The sequence below is a fragment of the Asterias amurensis genome, chromosome 2 (assembly GCF_032118995.1).
Source record: "Asterias amurensis chromosome 2, ASM3211899v1".
In the NCBI taxonomy this organism is placed as follows: domain Eukaryota; kingdom Metazoa; phylum Echinodermata; class Asteroidea; order Forcipulatida; family Asteriidae; genus Asterias; species Asterias amurensis.
This window is the reverse complement of record NC_092649.1, coordinates 28,594,482-28,621,316: the sequence shown is the minus strand read 5'-3', so window position 1 is coordinate 28,621,316 and position 26,835 is coordinate 28,594,482. Positions and strand designations below refer to the sequence as shown.

At 39.1% G+C, this 26,835-nt stretch overlaps 2 protein-coding genes across 2 annotated transcripts in view; both read left to right on the top strand.

Annotated features, from left to right (window-relative positions):
- The window catches only part of LOC139954581 (calcium-activated chloride channel regulator 1-like), a 49,445-nt gene that overhangs the window by 959 nt on the left and 21,651 nt on the right, over window positions 1–26,835 (top strand). The gene's annotated exons all lie outside the window — the stretch shown is intronic.
- Window positions 16,891–18,075, top strand: LOC139934070 (5-hydroxytryptamine receptor-like). The gene has a single exon (XM_071928367.1). The coding sequence runs from the start codon at window positions 16,891–16,893 to the stop codon at window positions 18,073–18,075; it is 1,185 nt and encodes a 394-aa protein (XP_071784468.1).

Genomic DNA, 26,835 nt, shown 5'->3' with positions numbered 1-26,835 from the left:
ACTCTACTCCCGGGGTTGCCCCCGGGGAATAACGGCCGGACTTTTCACACTACTGTTTAGACAGTTATTCCAATATTGGCAACAACAAATTAATGTATCAAATGTAATTTTAAAGCATTGCATCACGGATTACAACAACAGTTGATCGCTTTACCACCAGTCTGCCCTCAGTGTCTGCTCCGGCAAATTGGCATTATCGGGGATATGCGGTATATAAGAACTGTCTATTACTATTAGTATTAGTCATTACAGCATTAAACAACTTAATTGCAATTATGATACATCATTAGAGGTTCAATTTAATCATGCGAAATTGGGACAAATACTATTTATCGTAAAAGTTGAGTGTGTCAGGGTAAAGCTGTTAGTTTTGTCTGCGGTTTAAGTTCATACAAATATAGGCTAGCAATTAGGTTTGGTTTTGAATTACAACCTTCCAGACACCTGTCCTTCGAGCCGGAGCGGTATCGAAAACCCCAAGTGGATTTTGCCTCAAGTTTCACCCCCTCTAGGTTCTGCCTTGGATTCACTTTAATCTGGACTTGATTCGCTCTGGGTGGCATATTAAAGGCACTGAACACTATTGGTAATTACTCGAAATAAATGTAAGCGTGAAACTTATTGGCTAACGAGCAATGGAGAGCTATTGATAGTATATTAACACAAGTGAGAATATTGACTCCCTCTGACGAAGTAACGTTGTTTTGAGAAAGAGGTAATTTATCATTAAAACAATGATAACATACTTCAGTTGATGTGGTATTTTATTATGCATCTTAAAGCACACAAAGTAATGCAATTAGTGCGTTTTTTCTGTCAATATTCTCTTACAAGTTCGATGCCCAAAATGAGCCAAAATCTTCACAGATTTGTTATTTGATGCATATGTTGGGCTAGACCAAGTGAGAAGACTGGTGTGTGACAAATACAAAATATGTCCAGTAGTGTCTCACTTGGTGTATCCCAACAACAAATCTGTGCAAATTTTGAAGAAATTCAGATGCATAATAAAAGGCTTCAGCTGATGAAGTATTTTTTTGTAGTTGTTGAGTGTGAGAAATAACCTTTCTTTCTTCTGAAAATCTACGTTACTTCAGAGGGAGCCGTTTCTCACAAAGTTGTATACTAGGCATGTACCAATTGCTCGGCAGGCAGCTTTTATAATTACAACTGTTTTGAGACGTAAGTAATAGTTTCCAGTGCTTTTAAACAAGTTCTATAGTTTGTTTTTTCATTGGATCTGATTTCTTTGCGGAAGGAGTTGGGTAAATGTTAGATGAGGAGCAACAGTCACAACAATTGCTTGAAAATTAAGTGTCACGCGAGGGCGCACCACGAGAAAAGAGCACACGGTCAACGTACGTAGATTTTTGAAGGAGCAGTAAAACTATTTCTCTTGGCATGCCTTTGGGACACGAGCAAGGATGCCTTACAAAGTTGATGAAAAGCTAGGGTAAGGATCATTCGTATAAATCTCACTTTTTTCCACAAAACATATCTTACAATCGACAGAATGAGCGCTGACGTTTTAATGGCCTACAGAAAAAGGGCAGTCTTGAATTTGGTCGAGATCGCAAGTGCCTCACCAGGAAAACGTCTGGTGCTTTAGGGAACTTTGGTTCTAAGCAAGTGTGCTTAGCAAGCAAATATAAAGGGCACCAGACACATCTATTTCTTCCACTTCCCTTTGATGTGTTTGCCTTTTTTGTAAGAAGGACCCCACTACGGAAATAAGCGTAAGATATTTGCTTGTTTGAGTTAGTATCCTTGGATCATTTTGTGCAGTATTTTTCTCTTGTGTTCTATTTTGGTTTATCTTTTTTCCATTGTCCCATCTCCCGTTTTTGTGCGTGTTTTCTCGACATGTTTTTAATCCGGGTTATAAATTAATTCAATCAATCAATCAATCAATCAATCATCTATGTCAGTCAGTTGTATAACTTGTTTATACTTTATAGAAAAGTACTCTATGCTAAGCGAATGAAACTGGGCCCGTCTTGAACACAGATGTAAGAAACTGTTTACTTTTCTTCCTTCACTATTTTAGCAAATCTCAGTGGATTCGGAAGGCCTTCAGTAATCAACACTGACTTCCGTAATTTCTTAGAAATGTAAACACAACGTTGAGACTAAAGTCACGACCCATCCGATTGCTCTTCACGAATCCATGTCTCAAACATTGGTTTAGTAGAGCTCCACGGATTAACAGTGGTGAAAAAACAATTTCGTTCCTTTCAAAAATTATTACCTGCTTGAACAATTTGATTCCCATCCCATTTCTATCAGCACGTACAGGGTCTACTCGTATCTTGACGTGTGCTGTTGATCCGGGTTTAATGCCCATATTGTGTCACTCCACACACCTCGGTGAAGGTCAAAGGTCATCCAATCAAGGCGATACCACTTATAAGTTTCAATGTTTAAAGTTGTACTATGATTTTTTTTCTCCAACCATCCGGGATCGTACCAACATGAAACGTCAGAAAACACTTCCAGACGAAACAACTTTGTTTCAATCAGTTTAATACAAGAATTGTACAAAATGTTGCCGAAAATCTCCAACTCAAAGACTTGGAACTGACAATCAGCGGTAAAGCAGTCTGTTTGTTTGTTTGTTTGTTTGTTTGTTTGTTCAGATGATCTTCCCGCCAAGGGAACTCAGTCGACCTTATTATGAACAATGTAAGGGAGTCACGATGACCAACAAGACGCGCCTCTGGACGACAGACACACGAAAGTGTATGCCCAATGGGTTCTATACTGCGAAATATCATTTACAAAACATTCCAAATTTAAAGCATTGGACACTTTCGGTAAACAGTATTGTCCAAGGCCCACACTATAAAATAACAACCCTGTGCAAATTTAGGCTCAATCGGTCATCGGCGTCGGGAGAAAATAACGGAAAAACCCACCCTTGTTTCCGCGCGTTTCGCCGTGTCATGACATGTGTTTAAAATAAATCCGTAATTCTCGATATCGAGAATTGATATATCTCAAAAAGTAAAGCATTTCATGGACTAATACTTCAAGAGAAGTCTTTCACCATTACCTCCTGTAAACACTGTAAGTTATTTGTAAATCTGTGAACTTTTAATTTGTTTCTGCTCCGAAAGTGTCCAACGGCTTGAAACTGGGAAGATTCCGAGTATTATCAATGAGTTAAATGTAACTGTTACATATCACATTGCCAAACCAGCAACAACAACAAAAGAGGGGGGGGGGGTATTTTTCCAGAGAGTGCAATGACCTACGGGAGTCCTACATTCCTTGATATCCTAGAATGGACCATTCCATCTAGAGCAAGTCAGGATGTGGGTTTGAATCCTACAAGGTCTAAGTACGCGTAACATTGACGAAGACACATTATTGACTCATCACACAGAATGGTAACTTCATGGAAAAAGGACCCGTCGATATGAATGAACCGTTCCTGATTTCGGCAGAGGGAGGGTAGGCAACCTTCTCAAAACGTTCTCTCTCAGAATTACCCACCGCCCTAAAATCCCCAAAAATTCCTGATATTTCAAGCACAAAATAAATACACATGGGGTACACAACATGCCCCGTCGTGAGCACCAAATTGAGTGCGTTGTCCTTAGATGATACGTATCGTAATTGATTTCAGAAAAACAATACCAGCTTTAACAAACATTTACAAGTTAAATTTACACCGACTCATCACGCCAACCAATAACCAATACAAGTATGTTGTAATAAAACATCAAGTTCATTACTGAGTGTTACGAAGAGCTAACATTCTCAAGGCAATGTTGCTAAATTGTCAATACAGCTCGCTATCTTTAAAGCAACAAGACGCCATAGTGTGACGGCAAAACTGTGATAAATATTTACGCTATCCAGGGTATATGTTGAATAGAATGAATCATTATTCACCCTGTCATGACATATGTAACGGCCATCAGGACCAAACACAGTGTCTGAAACTCAACATTCCCTTGCATGGGGTAAGAAACATTGATGATAATGGGCAACAACAATTGTAGAATTACGTTCAGGTCAGAAGCCACGTGGTCTAGTTTTATTATAACGGGCCAATCACAACGCAGTTAAAGGCACGCCCTTTGATGTATATCCCAACATGTGCATTAAAACAAAACTCTATGAGCATTTTGGGTTCGATTAATATTGGTTGTCGAAGTTGCAAGAGAATAATGGGAAAAAATAAAAACTGAACAGACTAGATTGATTTCAATAAGTGTGTTTTGAGAGCGGTTTTAAATGAGTCCAATGTAGGGTAGGCACGGATGTGAACGGGGAGATTGTTCCAAAGATTGTTTCAAAGAGTGTGAGTGGCGATTGAGGAGCGGTTTCTAATAGCGAATGCAGCTCTCACTAAAATTAGACCCACATGACTATAGTGTTCTGGTGAACGGACTCGCCGTATACCCCAATCACAGCATATTTTAATTACATTGTAGCGTTGATCACTTAAAGGCAGTGGACACTATTGGTAATTGTCAAAGACTAGCCTTCACAGTTGGTGTATCTCAATATATGCATAAAATAATAAACCTGTGAAAATTTGAGCTCAATCGGTCATCAAAGTTGCGAGATAATAATGAAAGAAGAAACACCCTTGTCACACGAAATTGTGTGCGTTTAGATGGTTGATTTCGAGACCTCAAGTTCTAAACTTGAGGTCTCGAAATCAAATTCGTGGAAAATTACTTCTTTCTCCAAAACTATGGCACTTCAGAGGGAGCTGTTTCTCACAATGTTTATACCACCAACCTCTCCCCATTACTTGTCACCAAGAAAGGTTTTATACTAATAATTATTTTGAGTAATTACCAATAGTGTCCACTACCTTTAATGGTTCAGTTCAGTGCAATTAGTTCAATTCAATTTCCTGAAAATGCTGAAAGGCTCTTCATTGTACACTTTCTATGTGAGACTTTGCTTAAGTTCTCCAAATTACAAAGTCTAGAGAAAATACCTATATAAAACCTTCGATTACTAATTCAATATTGGCAAGACTTTAAAAAGGGCAAGTTTTTTTATATCTAATCCTGGTATAGATTGACAGGAATTACATGGAACTTGTCTTCGTAGACCTTCATGGCTAATTCATTTTGTACACAAGACAAGATTTGAAATTGGTAAAATTTTGTGTAATGTGAAGTCGAGGTCGATTTTCTAATCACTTTAGATAGGTTACCGTGCCAACTGACGAATCTATATATAAGTTTCCCTTTATAACTGTTTTACTGTATGCTATATTGGAAAATCAGGAATATTATTGAATTTGTTTACCCATGCAAAAGCAGAGTATACTTTTGGTAACGTTGTCACATACCAATGTCCAACGACATATACTTCGAAATGAAGTGTTTCTCAAAATGCATTAAACTATCGAAAGCTGTTCTTATTGCCATTTAAGAGTAATATAAACCAATACCTTCCCTCTAAACCAAGCTACGTGAATTCCAAAGCTTCATAAATCAGCAGCTACACTTATGTCTTTCCTCTGGGAACTTCCTCATCATTTCACTGGATATCTTCACAAGACCCCAATCAAATTTCCCTACCCAGCCCATCTAATCACAGTCCGAAAGCTTGGACGCTCACAAGAAACGGACAAATTTGCAAATTCAATATAGAGGGAAGTCTCTACAGCTGGAAGAGTAAATTGGACGCTCCGAAAGGTCCTTCAACCAATTATCTGTAACTCCTCCATGACTGACGGCTTTCACAAAGCACTGATGGGCGAACGGAGAATTAAAGTGTCACACAATTTGGTTTTACCAATCTTGCTGATTTCATTGCAGCACTTTGAATTGTTTGTTTTGCTGTTCTCAAAGTAAGCGGACACAACCGAGGCGTGTGTTTCCATCTGGAAATTTCTCACAAATTCCGTCCAACTTTAAGGTCGCAGAGTTTAGGTTGGCTCAATAATTGGGTAGGTTTGAGCTTCGGACTGTTTGAAACTAATCTCGGTTTCTTACATTGAGTTTCCACTGGCACTTACACGGTATATATTTTTCCTGTCGTGTTCCTAGACACGCACATAGCATCAATTAATACACAGACTCTCATTACACATCACGGGGCCAGACTTATAATAGAATAATAAGAAGTAGACCACTATGGGTGCGTTCGATTAGCACCCCTGAGTCGACCCCGGTGTGTGGCGTTTTCTTTTTCCAGGACGAACGGGTGCGGATAATTACCCACGTTCGTCCCGGGAAAAAAACCGCCACACACCGGGGTCGACCCAGGGAAGCTAAACAAACGCACCCAAAGTAATGCGCCCGTATATCCATGCTCACGGCGCAAATATCTAGAAAATGAAAAGGTGGGGTTTTAGAGCCTCTTTGAACTCATGAATAGATAACACGTTACGGACATAAAGAGGCAGATTACTCCAAAGTAGCGGTCCAGCATGAGAAAAAGCACTGTCTCCACAATTGTTGTGGTGAGGAGCAACCAGTATTACGAAGAAGTGGATGATCTAAGACATCTTAAAGGATTAATTGACAATTATAGCATTGAGGTGGGATGATTATACGCAGGAGCGGAACATTGTATCTCTTCACAACATGTGATTGGCTAATATTGTTAAAACGAAGAAGGTGAATGGTTTCAAAGATAAACCACCCAATATGGAGCAGTCACTCAACGTTCTCATTGTATACAAACTACAGTCCTATTGTAATCCAAAAGAGTGCAAAACAAAACCACTCGTTTTGTCCGCCATACCACTCTTGCAAAGAGCCATTTGGCAGACGACTCTTTTTAGGGTGAAAGGCGGGTATTTTCAACTCGATTAAGTGTGAAGTTCGTTCCAGTTTCACCCAGAAAAAGAGTGACACATTATTGTCTTTCACTCCCAAAAAACGAAACTGACACCACTTGTCCTCCTAATTCCTGAGACCACAATCACACAATGAAGACTCTACGGGGAGCACACCACACCCCCATCTCCAGCACCAGAATGTATCAAGCTAAACCCCACAGTGTCCGTTAAAGCATGGAGGAAGAAATTTCTTCCTCCATGGTTAAAGGCAGTGGACACTATTGGTAATTGTCAAAGACTAGCCTTCACAGTTGGTGTATCTCAACATATGTATACAATAACAAACCCGTGAAAATTTGAGCTCAATCAGTCGTCGAACTTGCGAGATAATAATGTAAGAAAAAACATCCTTGTCACACGAAGTTGTGTGCGTTCAGATGGTTGATTTCGAGACCTTAAGTTCTAAACTTGAGGTCTCGAAATCAAATTCGTGGAAAATTACTTCTTTCTCAAAAACTATGGCACTTCAGAGGGAGCCGTTTCTCACAACGTTTTATACCAGCAACCTCTCCCCATTGCTCGTCACCAAGAAAGGTTTTATGCTACTAATTATTTTGAGTAATTACCAATAGTGTCCACTGCCTTTAAAACACCCATGCACGGTAACACAGACTTCCAAACCTAAATTGACCCAAGGCAATTTGCGCATTGTGGAACGTGACTACATCAACCGAATTAAAAATCACTCTCTCTCGAATTGAGAGGCACATTTCAATTGTACATGACAAATTGAGACGTTATTAGGTTTCGTTGCTTAAGGGGCTAACCAGAACTACAGAAATAACTCACTTGTATAATAAAGGATTGGTGTATGAAAGGCAATTCCTGGTTTGCTATAGTAATAAGAAGTATGTGGATCACGGCACCCACACAACCCCGCAAGTCCAGCCCTATAGCACAATTGATCTATTTCAAATCGTTTAAATAATATCGAAAACAAATCCGTCGTATAGCATGTGCATTATAGAGCACACTATGGTTTTATCTGTATTGTGTAATATAAATGATTTTTATTTTGTTTCCCTTTTTTATGCAAGTTGCCTGACACACAAGGCCTTCAGCCACTTCAAGGTGTTGGCTACATTCATTGGGCTACATTCAACCATTTTTTCCAGGGGCCGTTGCCACCTACTTCTGGGGCTTAAACAAAATGCATTTTAAACCATGCTGCAAACCAACAAACCAACAAACCAACAAACCAACAAACCAACAAACCAACAAACCAACAAACCAACAAACCAACAAACCAACAAACCAACAAACCAACAAACCAACAAACCAACAAACCAACAAACCAACAAACCAACAAACCAACAAACCAACAAACCAACAAACCAACAAACCAACAAACCAACAAACCAACAAACCAACAAACCAACAAACCAACAAACCAACAAACCAACAAACCAACAAACCAACAAACCAACAAACCAACAAACCAACAAACCAACAAACCAACAAACCAACAAACCAACAAACCAACAAACCAACAAACCAACAAACCAACAAACCAACAAACCAACAAACCAACAAACCAACAAACCAACAAACCAACAAACCAACAAACCAACAAACCAACAAACCAACAAACCAACAAACCAACAAACCAACAAACCAACAAACCAACAAACCAACAAACCAACAAACCAACAAACCAACAAACCAACAAACCAACAAACCAACAAACCAACAAACCAACAAACCAACAAACCAACAAACCAACAAACCAACAAACCAACAAACCAACAAACCAACAAACCAACAAACCAACAAACCAACAAACCAACAAACCAACAAACCAACAAACCAACAAACCAACAAACCAACAAACCAACAAACCAACAAACCAACAAACCAACAAACCAACAAACCAACAAACCAACAAACCAACAAACCAACAAACCAACAAACCAACAAACCAACAAACCAACAAACCAACAAACCAACAAACCAACAAACCAACAAACCAACAAACCAACAAACCAACAAACCAACAAACCAACAAACCAACAAACAAACAAACAAACAATTAAATAAACAAACAAGACATAACGGATCACTGGCAGCAAATGATTCGTTATAAGAAATTCGAGCAATGCCGATGTAAAATATGAAACAAAAATATGACCTCTTTGTTAAATAATAATTGTGACCAATTCCGGTTTGTATTTAAGTGTTGTTCTAAAAAATCCATTCTTCTTTTGTAGTGAATTACCGGGGAAATATATCTTTGTTTGTGGGAATTGATCGCTTGTGGGATGAAGCAACATCAATCTATGCTTGCAGTGCCCTACATATTATGATTGATTTAATCCAATTAAAAAACACAATACAATTTGGGAAGTGTTGGCGACAGTTGAGGCACGCGCGCTATTTTGTTCACATCAAGTAGTTGGAACCGAAGTTTAAATTGTGTGAATGTCGGTTCCCTTTTAATTTCGTTTGTTTGTTTGTTGCGTTTTCCCCTGTTATTTGTTTCGTGTTTATTTCTGTAAACGCCCCTTCAATGGTTTGCTCCATCATTATTTTATTCATTTTCACTACTTTTTTCTTGACCTGTTCTTGACTGTCTTTGACTTAAATAATTGTATACCTTTTTCTGTGACGTCATTCTATTGATGAAAGTGTATTTTTTACGAATTTACACTTAAATGTATAAGATTCGCAACAAATGAAAGTGATAGTTCAATTTCAAATGACTGTCTTTTCAAATTGAAAGATAACATGATGCGTAAAACACAGCTGAACACAATGTTCAGTTCCCCAAAACAGTTTCAGGTAAATTAATTTACTTAAGTAAAACAAAGGCCTAAATGTAGACTAATCAAAACATGGTAATTGATAATGTTGCAAGATACTATGTAATATGCTTTTTGTACATTTTACAAAAAAAAAGAAATGTGACCAAACGTCGTTGGAGAAGAATTTTGTGGAAGTAGTTAAGTCAGAGAATAGCCTCCAAAATATGGTAGATTCGATGCTACAATGCACTTGCCTTCGGCTCGTACATTCTATCCGCGAATCTACACTTTCTCGTGCATTCTCCTTAAGTCTCTACAGTGACATCATGCGACAGATCTCGGCCAAAGTATCTGGCACGTCACCTGTGAAGAAAAAAGGTCTCTAAAACCGAGTGACAATAATACGTTCCCGCCTAAGCCCATCAAGAAATTTGAAACATATTTTGAGTCTTCTCATCAGGACAGCTATACAGTACGCTGCCCGCGTCACGCTCAGTAAGTCCTTGGCAACAAAACGGGAGCAATCTATAAAGTTACAAAATGTGAGTTGAGAGCACGCAACCCTTTTCCACTATAATCGATTACATTTCGGTTGTTTACACTTGCATTCACATGATTGTCAACAATAACAGTAGGGAAAGAGAGAATTCTAGAGAATCATCTTGAAGGGAGAAATTGAGCCTTCAAAAGGTTAGAGATATTGGGAGTTTAAAGGCAGTGTTATTGTGTCAAATTGTATACACCAATATTGAATTGTGTAGTTTTGTACTGGGAAGCCTTGTTTTCAATTAACAGTTTAATTTAGGGGTACTTCTTGTACACTGGTTTTTTTTTCCAACAAATTTTAGATCTGAGGTTGATTTTGAATAGAAGGACTGGTATAATGCTTAATGTATCCCAAACTGTGTCCCTTTTTTGTTATCTTTTAGATTCGGACAGCCTTTATTGTCCAAAAGGTTAAGAGTGTTCGTTTCGTCTGTTTTTCAACAATTTTTTATATCTGAGTTTTGTTTTTCCAAACCTGTGTTAATTTAGATTATTTTGTTGCTGAATGGTTAAGTGTTATAATTTTGACAATTAACATACCGATTTTGTACACAAAGTGTGCTGACAGAGTTTTGTCATCATGCCCCCCTTTTAACTTATCCACTGACCCGTGCTGATTAACACCCCTCTAGTGTGGAATGGTCCAGCTTAGGATATCGTGGCATGTGAGCTGACCAGTGTGTACATTGTGGTTAAGACAATTATGACTATTGTGTTCTGGCAGCGATCTTCCCTATGAGTCTATATCTTGTATGATGCTTTAAAACTTAATTCACTGCATTATAAGTCACATTGTTTGTTTATCGACATTGAAACGCTTCTTTTATTTCTACTGATGGTTTTCCTAGGTTGAAACTTAGAACGGTCACCAAAAAACTTATTTCCTATCATGATCTTTTCTGTTTGAAGTACATTGCGGGCTCCACCATGTCTGTAACGATGATGTATAACTTGTTTATCTACAACCACTTTGATCACAAATCTATAGCTTGAAGAATTACAGAATCCATTTTGGAAATTACTCTGGCGGAACTAGAGCTTCATCAAAACAAGTCCAACAAAATAAATCGATTAACGGGGAAAATTTTACCAAAAGGAAAGTTTCTATGATTGAGGTGTCCATTAATTAAATCAAATGTGTAGGCTGAGAGAGATAGAAGTTTGACATAGATTGGACTCCTGTATAAGAAAATTGAATATACAAATGAAGAGGATATAAAAAGCAACTCTTGAGTGTTTAAAAGGCACATGGACACCTTAGGTAAAAACTACGTCACTTCAGAGGGAGCCGTTCCTCACAATGTTTTAACGGCTCCCCATTGCTCGTTACCAAGTAAATTTTTAAGCAACGCTCCACGAAAAGCATGTCTTTAGGGCAATATCAAGCACCAGAGTGTGGCGCCACAGTGACGCCCCAAGTTACCTTGCTAACCTGGAGTGGCAGTCAGGGGACCCGCTCAAGGATCACTTGTAGTTTAAAGTGCGCGTATAGCTGCTGGTAATACTATAGGATATTGTTGTTGTTCTTAATGGTATATATTTCTGTGACGTCTCTCATAAGAGTAAACACTGTGGTTTGTAAGTATATGATGAGAAAACACGTGTAAACGAGGGTGCCTGTTATTATATGAACCAAACGATCCTCTTCAACGGTAAGTGTTATTGTACATTCACTGCCATTTTTAGTACACGGGGCATACTGAAAGTCTATGTTGTAATGCTCAAGGACACGAATGCAACTATCGAGGCTGAAAACCACACGCACCAGCTGATCACAAACACCGGTGCCAATTTCCATAGAGCTGCTTACGTACAGAGAGTATATAGCTAAGTACAACCAAATTGTGCTTACCAGAATAAAGTCACCAGCCAAAATACCATGTCACAATTTTTTTTACTGGTATCCTGCTCATTGCTGCTAAGCACGTCTGACGTCACACTTCGAGGCGGCGTGGATAACGCCAGATACCAGCCTGACCGAACACGATTGGATCCGTACAAATGAATCTCTGACCTTGCAATCATTTCACATGGAGATTCGCAGTCAATTTACATGTACATGTACGTATACATATGATTAAAACAGTACGAAGTACACAACATTATACACACGTAGGCTATCGTTGCTTGCAGACGGTCGAAAGTGCAAGGTGACACTACCTCACATCGGACCAATTTATAACACAGATGGGTATACGGAAAGTATATCGATTTGCTACAGGCGATCGGTCAAAGGAAAACAGTTGCCCTCAAGCTTGAAAGTAATATGTAATTCAATTCAAGTATGAAAATTACTTGTCATTGACCTACTCATCTTTCCCAGCGAACACAGAGCGACTTCAGAGGGCGTGTCCAAATTGATGGTTATACGGCTGTTAATAAGAGTATCGCTATGTGCATCCTATGCTTCCATACTTGTTCACATTACCATGGAGACGGAGCCACACCCTCTAAAAAGCGATCCAGCGTCTTAATTGACCCGGTATCTGGGTCAAAGGGCCTGACCCACTTCCGGGTCCCGGCACCGGAAAGCAGTAACGTATGAAACCTGGATTCTGTGTCATTTCGACCCATTTCTTCGTCATCTTGACAAAGATTCCGAGTCGTTTTGACACCAGAAATGGGTCAGACCCCACGGGACCTTAACCCGGATAAATTTTGATCCGGAAGGTTTTTAGAGTGAAACCTCTCATTTAACACACGGCCTTGATAAACCTTTACAGTTTCACACAATGGTGGCGGTTCTCATATAACAATGTTCTTTTGACTTGAATTAAAACATAGAAGAAGTAGGCTAACACGTATCTAGAGCGAGCCCCAACGCACAATGCGTTATCGTAGGGTTGTTTTACATAGTCGATATCAAACATTTCACTTGATATACTTTGCACTCGAAAAGCCTTTCATTCTAATCCCGTTGAATGCCCTGACATTTACTGGTATATAGAGCGGAAGTGTTACTGTTTACTCTTCTCTGTCGGTTTTCACTCTGGAGTACAAGTAAAAACATGTACATTACTGCGTGTTGTTAAAGGCACACCAATTGCTGTTTGTGTACAAAACTGTCAATGTATTCGTGGAGTTTTGTTATCTCTTTGGAAAAAAAATTGGGGAAAAAAATTAAGTTGATAAGGATTTGGGAATCCATCACTAAAACATCACTATGGTTTGTTAATCATTGTGGTTTACGTTGAGCAGACATATTACGAACACAGCATCACAATGTTGTACCTTGTCTTGATTCAATATAAACCACAAGGGAAACTGACTGGGTAAATGTTGTAATGATTTTGGGGGTTGAACCAACGATCTCCGGATTAACGTGCCGGCGCTCTACCAACTGAGCTATCTAGCCCTATTTTGTCAATGTCTTTGTTCGGGGTGCCAGTCAGAAGTCAAAGATGATTCAACGACACTTATTTTAAGCATACGGTATCAGCAGATAAGCAGTGCTGTATATACACATTGTGTCAAGCCAAAGAAGGTAGAAACATTAGTTTTATTACACGTTTAACTAACACCAGAACTTTAATCTGTACTATAACCACCTTGTGAACAGAAGTCATGTTTTCTGGGCCGGGCATGGGCAATTATTTAAGTCAGCAGGTTCTGAGTTTGTGTTTTTATAAGCCATTACAACTCCCACCCTTTAAAATGATAGCGATGCGTAATGCTTAAAATTGACCTTAAAATATTGACTTAAAATTCCCTCTCGTGTAATATGGAATTAAGTTAATAGAACGTACACTTGTCGTGTGTCCTTCGCTCACAGATCACCTGCTGCCAGGTGTGGCTTCAGTAATGTGTGAGTGTGACTGTGAACAAACACATTAAAGGCACTGGACACTTGGTAATTACTCAAAATAATTATTGGCATACAAACTTACTTGTTAACAAACAATGGAGAGATGTCGATTGTACTATATATTATGAGAACAAGATCCCTCTGAAAAGGGTAATTTTCCACGAATTTGATTTCGAGACGTCATAATTAGATTTTGAGGTCTCGAAATCAAGCATCTGAAAGCACACAGCTTCGTGCGACAAGGGTGTTTTTTCTTTCATTATTATCTCACAACTTCGGCGACCAGTTTAGTTCAAATTTCACAGGTTAGTTAATTTATGCATATGTTGAGTATACACCAAGTGAGAAGACTGGTCTTTGACAATAACTATATTGTGTCCAGTGTCTTTGTATGATCATTTTGAGATCAGAAGGGCATAGAATAGCGAAGAAAGGGTATATTTCAAAAAAAGTCTCTTCTAGATGAGAAGGTTAATGTTTAGACCGATCGATACCGACCTAGACAGGCTGTCAGCAACCAAACGGCTGACATTTAAAAGTATGTTCTTTTTGCAATCGGTTCAACAATTCGGGCTTCCTAAAAGAAGGATGGGTATTAAATGTTACATTATTGGTAGAGCTGACAAAATATTAGTAGACAGTGCTCATGTTTTGTTTGAACATCAATATAGGCCTACATGAAATAACAAACTTGTGCAAATTTGAGAGCAGCAATTTTTTTGTTTTTTGGATATTGGTTCTCTTGAGTATTACTTCCTTTCAGAGAGAAATATTTAACATAAAAATTGTTCTGTAGTATGAACTTTTTAATCAATAAGCTTTCGGGCTAAACTTAAGCAATGGTGTTGTTTTTAAAGGCATAACCATTCCTGTATAATAAATTTTAGGGAAACAAATTTTTAGAATTTTTATAAAAGTTTGATCAGTGTTCTGATATTTAAAAACAGATTTAATAATAAGCAAATTGAGATAATTGGTTTAACACCCTTATTACACGTTGGTTGACACAAACTACGGGACCCACCTCGAAAGATCAAATTAAGTTAGTAACAGCTAGCAAAGGATGAAACTAAAACAAATAATTGTAAAAATAAATCAATATCTCGGAGGATGGTTTTCAGTAGTTAAAACTACGATGATAAAAAAAATCAGATAATGTATCAAGGTGTTTTAGTGCTATGGTCACATCACTGGGCAAATTTAATTTAATACCTTTCTCAGCTATATAGGGAGTGTGCTGCCGTGGTGCTCCAGATACTTGTTCAAATTTCAATATCAATATTAACATACAAAATACCCTGAGTAGACTTGTGCGCATATAATACCCACGGGTGGAGAAAAACAATTATGTAAAGAATCTTGCACAAGAACGGGATCTAACACAAGAACGGGATTTAAGCAAAACGACTTGGGTCTATATGTTAAATTTGCATCTGGGACAAAGAATATTCATTTTTGGTTACTCATATACACCGACGTGTAATAGCACTGTATACTCAGTACTTTCTCAAGTTCTGTTTAAAAACAAATCACAGGATATACTCGGTGGGATGCGAACCCACGACCTTTGCAAGTCTAGAGCAGTGTCAAATAACTTACAGTTATCTTGCAATTTCTGCTTATATGTCATCGGTTATGTAAAGGTGTAATTTTAAATTGCTATCTGGCAATTCTTTGTAAAAAAATATTTCACTCAAGTTTGATAATACTCCTACTGTGTTTACCAATGCTGTTTCATTCATTCGTCACCTTTATGATAAACTATGTAAAGCATCTTGCACACGACCACAAGCGTCATGACCGGAAAACAAACAACATGACTAACATACAGCACCGTTCGACTGCCATGATTGGCTTGTATTTGGTGAGTGTAAGTCACGCCTGACCAATCACAATGAAGATGCACCTGACGTCAGGCAACTGCATCGACTCCTATATCGTGGTGCTTTACTCTACGGAGTGTTGGTTTGGTTACGCCGTTATAACGCGGTGTTCTTTGGGAAAAGCTGTCTTCTTATTTACCAACGAGTCATGATCAAAGCCGTGTTGTCTTTGGCAGGTCGGCTCAAAACTGGAGTAGACTTCCCTTAGTCGACCACCAAGATGCTGTTTTTCCTGCCAAGCACGTACTAAACATTGACAGATGTTTTGATGGTACACTGAAGAGCAATGCAAATACGATTTCAGATGAGACCGAACTCTTCCAATGTTCTAACGGGGGTCTGACTCTTTATCAATCAGAGATAAAAGCCTGCTCGGAGGAGGCAACTTTCAAGCCGTTTTTCTTATCGAAGGAAAACATGAATTCTTGCATCAAACTGGGGGACTGTTACCCAACTTTTTAGAGTCTCCAAACCACCAACTTCGCGGTCATCGTGTTTGACTTTCGATTGCAACCACTGCCTCATTTTGATGAGCAAATGCAGAAAGAAAACAGCACGACGTTTCTGGAGAACTTGAAAAAATAACCCGCAAAATAAGTCATAACACAACACGAGATACCATGTGAAGGAGATATCAACTGTTCCAGTAACTCACGACATTATTGGCTCTTGCAGTTTCAAAGCATCGAATTGTGACGTGAGTTCAAAGTGGTTGGCTATAACGTGTAAAGGGTACTGTATACACCCCCTCATCGTATGTCCTGTATGAATATGGTTCTGGGTGTTGAGTAAATCGTGATGTGTACAATTTAGCTTGCATCGGGTAAAACCCTGTGAACAACAGCTATACGGAATTCATTTCCGAACATATCTTCAGATGTAATTATCCGCTCGCTTCATTGAGTTCTGCTGGAGTGTCTCGATTCGGAACGTGGATGAAAAAAATGTCCATTTAATTTACCCATCCCGGTGTCTTTCTGGCGCCCTTCAAGAGTTGGTTTGAAAAGCCAATACTTGTATATGCGTGAGTGAACATATTCCATTAGAAACGACTTGTTGGTGAAGTCTTTTCTGCATTAGGGACTATTTCTTCGGATGGATTCCATCACTGTGCAGACACCTGTGAGCACCATGGCCGAAACGAACGCCAGCAGCGGGGTCGGGTTCGCCTTGCCGCCGGGCGCACCCTTGGAGGCAACCCTCCTGTCCTTGGCGACAATCATGACCGTCTTCGGCAACTTTGGGACCCTCGCTGCCTTCGTGTCCGACCCGAGTCTCCACCAGAAGCCGAGTAACTTACTCCTGGTCAGTTTGTCCGTAGCTGACCTCCTGATGGGCCTCATCGTGCTGCCCCTACGGGTAGTGGAGACTGCCTTGGGGTACTGGCCGCTGAAGGAAGAGCTGTGTATGGTGGAGGTTTTCTTCGCTGATATCGCCCTGACTGTGGCGATCTTCACGGTGACGGCAATCAGTGTTGATCGATACCTCCTCGTAGCTAAAGACTACTCCAGATACGTTGCCCTCCAGTCCCTCACCACGGTTCGTATTACCATTTGCTCCATCTGGGTTCTGGTTTTACTTAGTGCGTTGTTAGAGATGATCTTGTGGTGGACCGACGCGCTACAGAATCGAGCAATAGTCAACTTTGACGTTATCTGCCTACCGCCGGTGAAGCTTGATGAAAGGTTCCTGTACTGCATTTTCATCTTCGGATTCTTCATCCCTCTTCTTATCATTCTGTTCTGCAGCATCGGGTTCATGCACCATCTCCGTAAGAGACTGAAGGGAAAGATTCATGCAAACGGAGACTTCGGCAACACCGAGATGTCTGCATCAGCGGCGTCTACGGCTGGGAGACCCCGCAAAACGGCTTGGACAACGGTCACTGCATCGCCTCCACGAGGGTCAGTTGTTAACAATGCCCTGGCAGCCCCTCCACCGGTGAATGACGGAGCGAGTACCACCTCTGCAGCCAACGGGCAGAAGACGCGTGAGACACGGCGTAAATTGACCGTCAAGAATCGCTACCTTAAGCCAGCAATCACGATGGCAGCACTGCTGGCAGTATTTATTGCGTGTACATTACCGTATCTAGTCATAGCTGCTATCATCACGCCCATCTGCACATACTGTATCTCGTACGCCACTCGCGTCCATGTTGCTAATTTGATGTTTGCCAATTCATGCATTAATCCTATTCTATACGCGGTAACTCAGAATAAGATTCGACAGTTTTATCGCACCCACGTGTTTTCTTTCTGCCTTAAGAGAAGAAGATAAACCAACAACAATACGACGCTAGGTGGCAGCACACACGACATGTTTCGTCATTCTGAGCATGCGCAAACTTCTAAGAACAAAGAGTTCACCAGGGGCCTTTGTCAAAACTTCGGCTTGGGCGCCGGCTCTGGGCTCTAATCGATGTTGGATACACCTGCAAAATGTACAGTGTTTCCACGAGTGATGACAGAGTCTAAGCCCGAAGCCTGAACCCACAAGCCAAGGTTTGGTAAAGGTCCATGGTAAAGACCGTGTATGAATTTGGAAGCTGCGGCTAGGGCTACGGCTAGGACGCCGCGTCACCATACGTTTGTGTATAGGACCTCCTTAGAAACACCCTTAGCAACAGACGTAGCCGTAGTTGTAGTCGCCAATTCGGAAGACTCCTGCTAACTATACCCAAATATGCTGGAACTTCTACAGGTAAATTATACTACCACTCACAGTGAGTGGCCAAAAACAAAAAGGTGTCGAACCATTTAACCACCACTACTCCTCACACACAATAATAAGTAGTCCACATCACCAATCAACTAAAATTAATATTATTGTCTATATAATCGATTAGTATAGAGCCTAATGATATCATAAAATGTCTATCTTCACCTGAATTTAACAAACTATTAGATTACAAATGCAATTAAATTATTTAAATGCCCGAAGTTAAAGCTGCAAAACCAACAACTCAATACATTGGCTTTTTTTATAACTCTTTAAGGTATGTTTACCACACACGGTATTATGTTGTCACATTGGGAAGTATCCAGTCAAAGGTCAATTAACTCGTGACATACCATCATTTTGGTAACCGTCGAAAAAAAACCTCAATGCCGGGTCTTCGATCTTATCAAATAATGTGCTTGAAAATTGTCTTGTTGTATTATACTAAAATACTTGTCTTTAAACCGGCAACAATAATCCCAAGGGGGGGGGGGAATGATTAAAAATTTGACGTACAAAATAATATAATAACATAAGAAGGGGCAATACAGAACTAATGAAAATGCCGAAAGCCATGCTTTCATGTTTTTTATTATTTAGATTTCGCAATGGCTTTAGGCAATGATGGAAAAAAATGAAGAATTTTTCAAGGTGTGAATTGTTGGTTTAAGCTGTGATGGGCTTGAATTTCCACTTTTATGTTGAAATAGTTGGGATTCTACCGGATATTTGATACTTAGTTAGTAGCAAGAAGGTCAGAAGAGTGGCGTCTAACAAACACCCCCGCCCCCCCCCCTACTGAATACTGGATATACTAAACAAGTCATTAGCGTTTTCTATACTATTTGAACATTCGGGATCAGGTTGGTGGCAACCGTATTGATTTTTACGTATGCCCATTTTTGTTTCTTCAAATACTTTACCTTGAAGGCATTGCATACCTTTGGTTTTTTAACCGTTCGATTGTTTTAATCATAAAACATAAATGTAGTTGTTATACAATAAAACCAACCTAAGACAAATTTCATTTCAAAAGGTGAGTGTGTTAGTGTTAGTTGTATTGTGAACATCTTTACATAGGTTTAAAAGCAATCGAACGGTAAAAATACTTTTCCTTTAAGATTTACTATTTGGTAAAGAAACCACAGATGTACAGATCGAGAATTGCTCGTGCATTTATTGCAACGTGTAAGAGAATCCATTGCCTGTAATTATTGCATACAGAATATTATTGTTGTCACTCTTTGGGCACGTACGGAGATACAAGCAGGGCATACCACACATCAGTGTAAAGGATAACATTGAAATATAATTGCAGCTACTGTTGAACACCTGCACCAAAGTGTTAAACTATCACCCGGGCTAACTAAAACCCACAACATCAGAGATAACTAAGCGCAATCAATCAAATGAACAAATCCTATCGTTTTGTTTAACCTCATGGGTATATAAAATGTTGAATATTGTTATATGGCGTTTCTATTTGGGATCCACGCGCTACGACACCTGTAGGTGACAGTACTAAATTCAAATTGTAGTTAATATTGATTTTTGTTAATACATTTCTGTATAGTCTAGCCTCGCATCAATGCACACTCTCAGGGGGAAAAACTTGTCTGAGAAACAAAAACTGCTTGACTCCAAAGACCGAGTAATATGTTTCCTTTAATATTTGTAAACATTTTTTTTTTTTTTTTTTTTTTTTTGGGGGGGGGGGTATTTATCGATATCCGCAGACCCTCAGACAAGAACGCTGAGGAAGATGTGAAAGTTTTGAACAACGCTTTGTCATTGCTGCTATCAGATACAGTCCCCCTTTAGACGTTTAGTATAATTTATTTGTCAATTAAAAAGATAAAAACGGAAAAATAAAAAATGGTAAGTTCATAGCCAGTGCTGAACAGTGCGTACATTATGCTGAAGGCCTGCCTTTGATAGCAAACTAATTTACCCACCACGCCCCTACATCAACTTGTAAGACCTCGTACTATATACTCCACTTGTTTACCAAGAAACTTGCGACAGACATTCGAGGAGAGAGTGCAATTTATAAATTTACAATTTACAAATCTCGCGAGAGCTCAAGGGATTGTCTCGATATCTGGTGAACTAAAACCTCACTGGATTACTTGAGTACAAAAACAAAAGAATTGCATAAAGTGTTGATGAACTTTGGTTACAATTCTTGGAACTTCAGCAAATAGAATTGAAACGAGAGAACTTGAGCTGCCGTGGCATTAGACTTGATTCAAGTCCCGTCTTCAAGTCCCGTTTTCATCCGACGTCAAAATGTAGCTATTGCGCGGCCGCGCACAGGTTGAGTGAGTTTGTAGACGTTAGGCGATGGGACTGAAACAAAAGGACTCTCACGGGATTGGGACTTGAGGCAAGTCTAGCGTGGCATAGGTTCGGGTACTTTTGGGCTTTAATATAATCCGCAGCGATGACTTCTTTTACTTAGCTTGATCGGGGTGTTTTCAGATCCTGATCAGAAACCACAATGGAAAAAATAAGGATATGATACACGTCTATTTGAAAGCTGTTTTCAATTTTAGATTTGTACAGTGGTGTTTGCTTTCACATCAAAAGGTTATCTAGTATACAGCAATATTGTGGCAAGGTTACTTGTGTTATTGAATTTCACATAGGCCTATTTATATTTCAATGATTAAAGGGAAGGTACACGTTTTGTAATTACTCAAAACAAACATTAACTTATAAACTAACTTGTTAACGAGCATTGGAGAGCTGTTGATAATACAAACAATGTGGGAAACGACACCCTCTGAAGTAACGTAGTTTTTGAGTTATCACTATAAGACTTCTAGCAGAAGTCTTTTATTCCTATCTGAAAGCACACATACAGTATCGTTTTTTCTTTCATCATTTTCTCGCAACTTCGATGACGGATTGGGCCTAATTGCTTATGATGGGATACACCAAGTGAGAACACTGGTCTTTGACGATTACCAAACGTGTACGGTGCCTTTAAATATTAAAAAAATACGAATGTTTCTTTAATGAGTGTATGACAAAGGAACAGATGACAAGTTCCCTCACTGCAAAAATGTGGGTGTTAGAATCGACACCATTGGTGTTGTCACATATACCAATGAGAGCATCAAAGTCAGTAACATCAAAGCTCACCAATGTATTTGTGTTGGTTGAAACTATAGTGTTATTTGAACACCCTAAGTGTAAATTGACGACACCATGCTGTAAATTTTAACACCACAGGTTTTGCAGTGCAGGTCTTGTTGACAAACATTATTGAAAAGGTGTTTATTTTCACATTTGTCAGCAAACTCAACATCTCTGTTGTGCCCACATGATAATGGGACCCATAGTTTCTTTTGATTCTCTTTCATTCAGATGATGTCAACGTGCCTAGATACGATGGGAATGATAAATTAATTATAAGACTTCTGCGGGGTCGTTAACAAAACCTATAAACTCCCACTATGTTTTGTAATTTAATGATGTAATAAGCTTAAACGAACACATAGACAATCTGATAAATTTCACTTGCACTTAATAAATAAAGAAAACACTATGAAAAGAAAAGCCTGTTTATTTATGAGTGAGTTATAACGTACTTGTTCGCTATCATACGGTTAATTTCTTGCGATCTTTGGTGTTCTTGTCACCATGGTAGCATAGGGGTGTACATGTATATAGTTCAGAGATATAGCTAGGGTGTGAAAATGGAGGTGGGGCGATTCGAGTGAAGGGGGGGGGGTTGAACTGAATGAATGTTATTTAAATTTATTTTGTTAAATATTATATATATAAAATCACGTTAAAATTTCCATCATCAAAATCGACAAGCAGCCACTGGGTCCGGGGGGGGGGGGGGGGACTGACCAATTTCGGGGTCATTTCGGCCTATTTTCAGACTCCTACGGCATACAGAGTTGGGTCTGGCCCCAATGGAATTTGGATCCAGTTTAATTCTTTACAGTCAGTGAGGTTTAACTTGAAATGACAAGTTGAAGTTTCAGCTAAAATAACTTTAAAACTAATTAGCTCTTGCAATTGTTGTTTATTCATCACAATAAAATGATATAATCATGTAATGGACGTTTTTCTAAGAGGGGAATTCCATTTTAATGACAGAACTTTTTCACTTCCCTGCACAGCCACTGCTCATTTTACATTTTTTGCAGAAATGAAATAAATAAATAAATAAATAAATAAACAGACAAGAAACTACGTAAAAAAAAAACACAAAAAAAAACAATTAAAGGAAAAAGTAACAGAACTCGTTGTTTTAACCCTCTAGTCCCCGCACCACCCGAGTTTGCTGAAAACTAATACTTCAGATCAAGATTCTTGCAGTTAATTACTGGAATCGTCGTTCAAATTTTAAAAGATAGCCACAGCTTAATTTTTATGCACAATTTGAACCTTGATATTTGTATAAAAGTACAAGTTCGCATGAGAACAATACATGTCTCTCGTTAAACGGCTACGGTAATTTTTATGGCGAAGATTTGTTTGTAAGGATAAAATGGACACAATAGCTTTTCAAGGCTTTTATCTGACTCAATGATTATACTGATTAAATGCGAAGGTGTGAGTTTTCGACAATATTGTCATGAATGATGAATAAATACAGTTTCCTTTGTGTTTACTAATGAGCGTCTTGTTGGGGTAAGAGCTAAATTATTTCACCATCATTAGCTTCATTAGCTTAATAATGACTATCGAGGATTCTTTTGATGTTCCTTTTTTTCTACAAACACAAGCTAGCAAGGTTTCCTCCTACCACTACAGTATATCGATAGGCGGCTGAGCGGTTCAGTGGCTAAATGGTTAACATTACAAAGTTTTCACAGCGAACCAAACGTCGCAAGGCTGTTAAAATTACTTGCGCAAAAATACACAGTGAGTGACACTACAGTGCCCTCCCTTAAGATGTTGACTGAGGTTTCGTCTTGGACAATCTTCTGATTTATCTATAGATAGATCTTCGCAGAAACCTTCGACTCAATAAGAGGATCTTACAAGTTAAAGAGGAGTTTGAAATCACTGCTGGAGGAGGAGGGAGGGTCACGGCAAAAATAAAATGCTGAGGTTATTCTCACAATATTTTATTACGGTTGTACGCGGTTCATTCTATTCTTAGATTTGCTAAGAGTTGCTCGTAATCCTCTGTTCTTAATCCTCTTTTCTTTAGTGTACGTAGTGTTTGGAGTCTAATAGTCACACACTGAGGAGTGTTTGCAGTCTAATAGTCACACACTGAGGATATTTCGGGAAGAGACTGGGAGAGGCTAGTCTAATAACAGGGAAGCGACTGCATGTCGTTATCAGTTAATAATGCGAGATTTGTTTTTGCGATTGCGTCTAATCCCTAACAAAAGTGCGTTGTATAAGTCAGGAAGCATTGGCGCATTCATGATGACGCGTGAACGTGGGTTTGTACTCTTGAGACCTGTTGAACCCGTTTGCTTAACGGTAAGCACATTTTCGTGCTTACTGGGCAGAAAAAATGGCTGAGGTGCAAGCGTATTTCAGAGGTTAGCAGAAAATAAGGCGGCCGTATTATTGCGCGTTCATCGTGAATTTGCATGGTGACGTCATTTGTTTTTGTTTAGCACCTTTTCGGGAAAATCGTGCAGTAAGCACAACTTCGACCCATAAGCAGCTCTATGAAATTGAGCTCTGGTGTTTTCCAGTTACACTGTCGATAGCATAAACATATCTAACGTCACGCTTCAGGCCATGTAGATTTTTTATTTTCATAAGGGCAACTGCTTGTTGTCTTTTAGAAGAAAACAATTAAAGAAAGACACAGCCACTTTGAAAAATGCCTAATTTCTTGTTTTTCTATACCTGTGGTTTTAATTATTGTAAAGGCAAAATCCCGCCACCTGTTTGCCTGACGGCATTAATAATAACATGTTGATTTTTAATTTTTAAAGCAAGTCTCCAGACACACATGGCCTGAAAGCCACTTCAAGGTGTGGGCAACAATACATTTCTCAGGGGCTGTTGCCACCTACTCCTAGGGCTGAAACAGGATTATTCCCTTTATAGTCCATACGGATGTAGGTGTATCTAAATGGTGCTCTTTCTGAGCTGCCTTTAGGCATACGGCAACCTCTCTGCAAGACGACTCAAGACATCTTTATGCATAGGAGAGTTTTCTCTACTTCGTGATGTCAAATGATCAACTCGAGAGGACATATTATGCAGAGATAATGGAGTATTCTTCTAAAGAAGAAAGCCCTGGATCAATATGTAATCAATGTAAACACGCATCAATCTGGATATACAGGGAACAGGAATTAGTTTAGCATTACCGGTCACGTTTACAAGGGGTTGGTTTCAATGCGTGGGTAGAGGAGGATCATCAAGTATTGTGACTGACAACCGACTACCCCCCCCCCACCCCCGCCCCTATGCTTTGATCTTGTTTGTTGCATAATGCAAGACGTGTTTTGTGTTGAGCAGGTTTCGGCAGCACTGCATGGTCGAGAGCGTGTGTTCAATATGTGTGATACAGAAAACTTTATCCCAAAAAGAGTCTTAGATTGACACATTTCTTGGTCATTCTTGACACAGATTCAGGGCCAAACTGACCAAGAAACCGGTAAGCCCCCCTAAAGAGGACCCCAATCTAGGTCAATCTAGTGTGTTTATTAGCGCAGTGTATCGCTGTTGGTTGGAGATGACTGATAGACAAAAGAAGAACAACAAAGTAGAAGCAAATAAACAAGTTGGGCATGAATATATTATGGGTATCCGAAAGCTAAATAAAAGATATATTAAGAACTCTGGGCTGTTTTATTTGTTAAAGACCACTAACATATTTCCATTGGGGTAGAAACACATGAATTGAAATGAATTCATCGTGTATGAGGTCAAGATGGTTGGATGAAGCATTGACCGACGGGAAAAATGTGACCTTTGAGGCAATCAGCATGAATTGTCAATTTGTCCGCTAATTGCGCTTCTCGAGAATCGTCTCGTCACGGAGAAAAAGCTGCGAGAGAAAGCGCGATCTGACCAACATAGACGTGTGTATAAACTAACAGACCGTTCACTCCTTGCTTCATCACACACATTGATAAATGAGGACATCCAATCAATAGATGGATTGAGCATGGAGGAATGTTCCTCCATGGATTGAGTCATCGACTGCCATCTTTGATATGGTAGAAACGCTACACGGATACGCGCACGTTTTTGTGCACAAAGAACAGCTATCGTCCAATTATTTGCTTCCCTTGACCTAAGTGACGCTTCCCTTGACCCCCAGTGACGTCACATGCAAGAGGTCTTATGTGCTCGATGCGTGGGTTTAACCTATTGAAGTTTTTCTACATCTAAACCTGACATTTCTGCATCATCAATTCTCTACAATCTACAGGCCTACGGGTCACACTGCTTGACACTTTTGATATGGCCCTAAAGTCAAACAAGAATGATTTAAAAAGACTAAATTAAATCAACATTGTACAACTTAACATATGCCTATAATTATAAAGACACCACTCATCCAAAGGTTCCCTTTAAATATACCCATTAATTATTAAAAAGGAAGTCAATATTTGGAGATCTTGTTAAGATGTCCTGGTTGTCCGAATTTGTTGTTTCAGATTCCGAAGTGAGAAAACTAATCAATCATGACAGGTCTAACGTCAGCAGTCCGAACGCAGTATGTCCCTGCTGGCATACTTCATGTCAATGAAGTCAATTTCAATTTCAAGTGTAAAATTCTTAAAAGCGAAAATATACAGGCCTAGAAGTTTTTGACCTTTGTACACACTGCAAAAAACTTAGGTGTTTAAGTTGACACAAAGGGGGATACCAACAAAGAATAAAAACTGACAGTGTAAAACCAACACCTGCCAATCACATTGGTGTTAATTTAATACTCCTCGAAGTTGCTCTTGACTTTCTTTGTTTATAATTATATCTATGTTTTAAAATGTTGATAAAAACATTTATCAAATGCGCTCATGACAATTGCATGAAACTAATTAAAATACGCTTTTTAAAGATGACATTTGAGCAGTTTCTTGAAAATATGAATAGCTCTGTATAACCATGGAGCTACTCCATTGGTAGGGGGAATGCTTACCAGATTGTGTATGGGGACAAAATGCAATATCAATTATTCCACTATTCCACAGGAAATTATGGGAATTGGAGCATGATCGCAGACGCGCTATATAAGCAATGAATATTTTAACTCTACATGGCATAAATGAAATATTTGTTCGTCCTGATTGGTAAATGTTGAAACCTAGTGATCCATTTACATGTATTATTAAGTCCGCAGTCGTGCCTACATGCACGTTACCATGT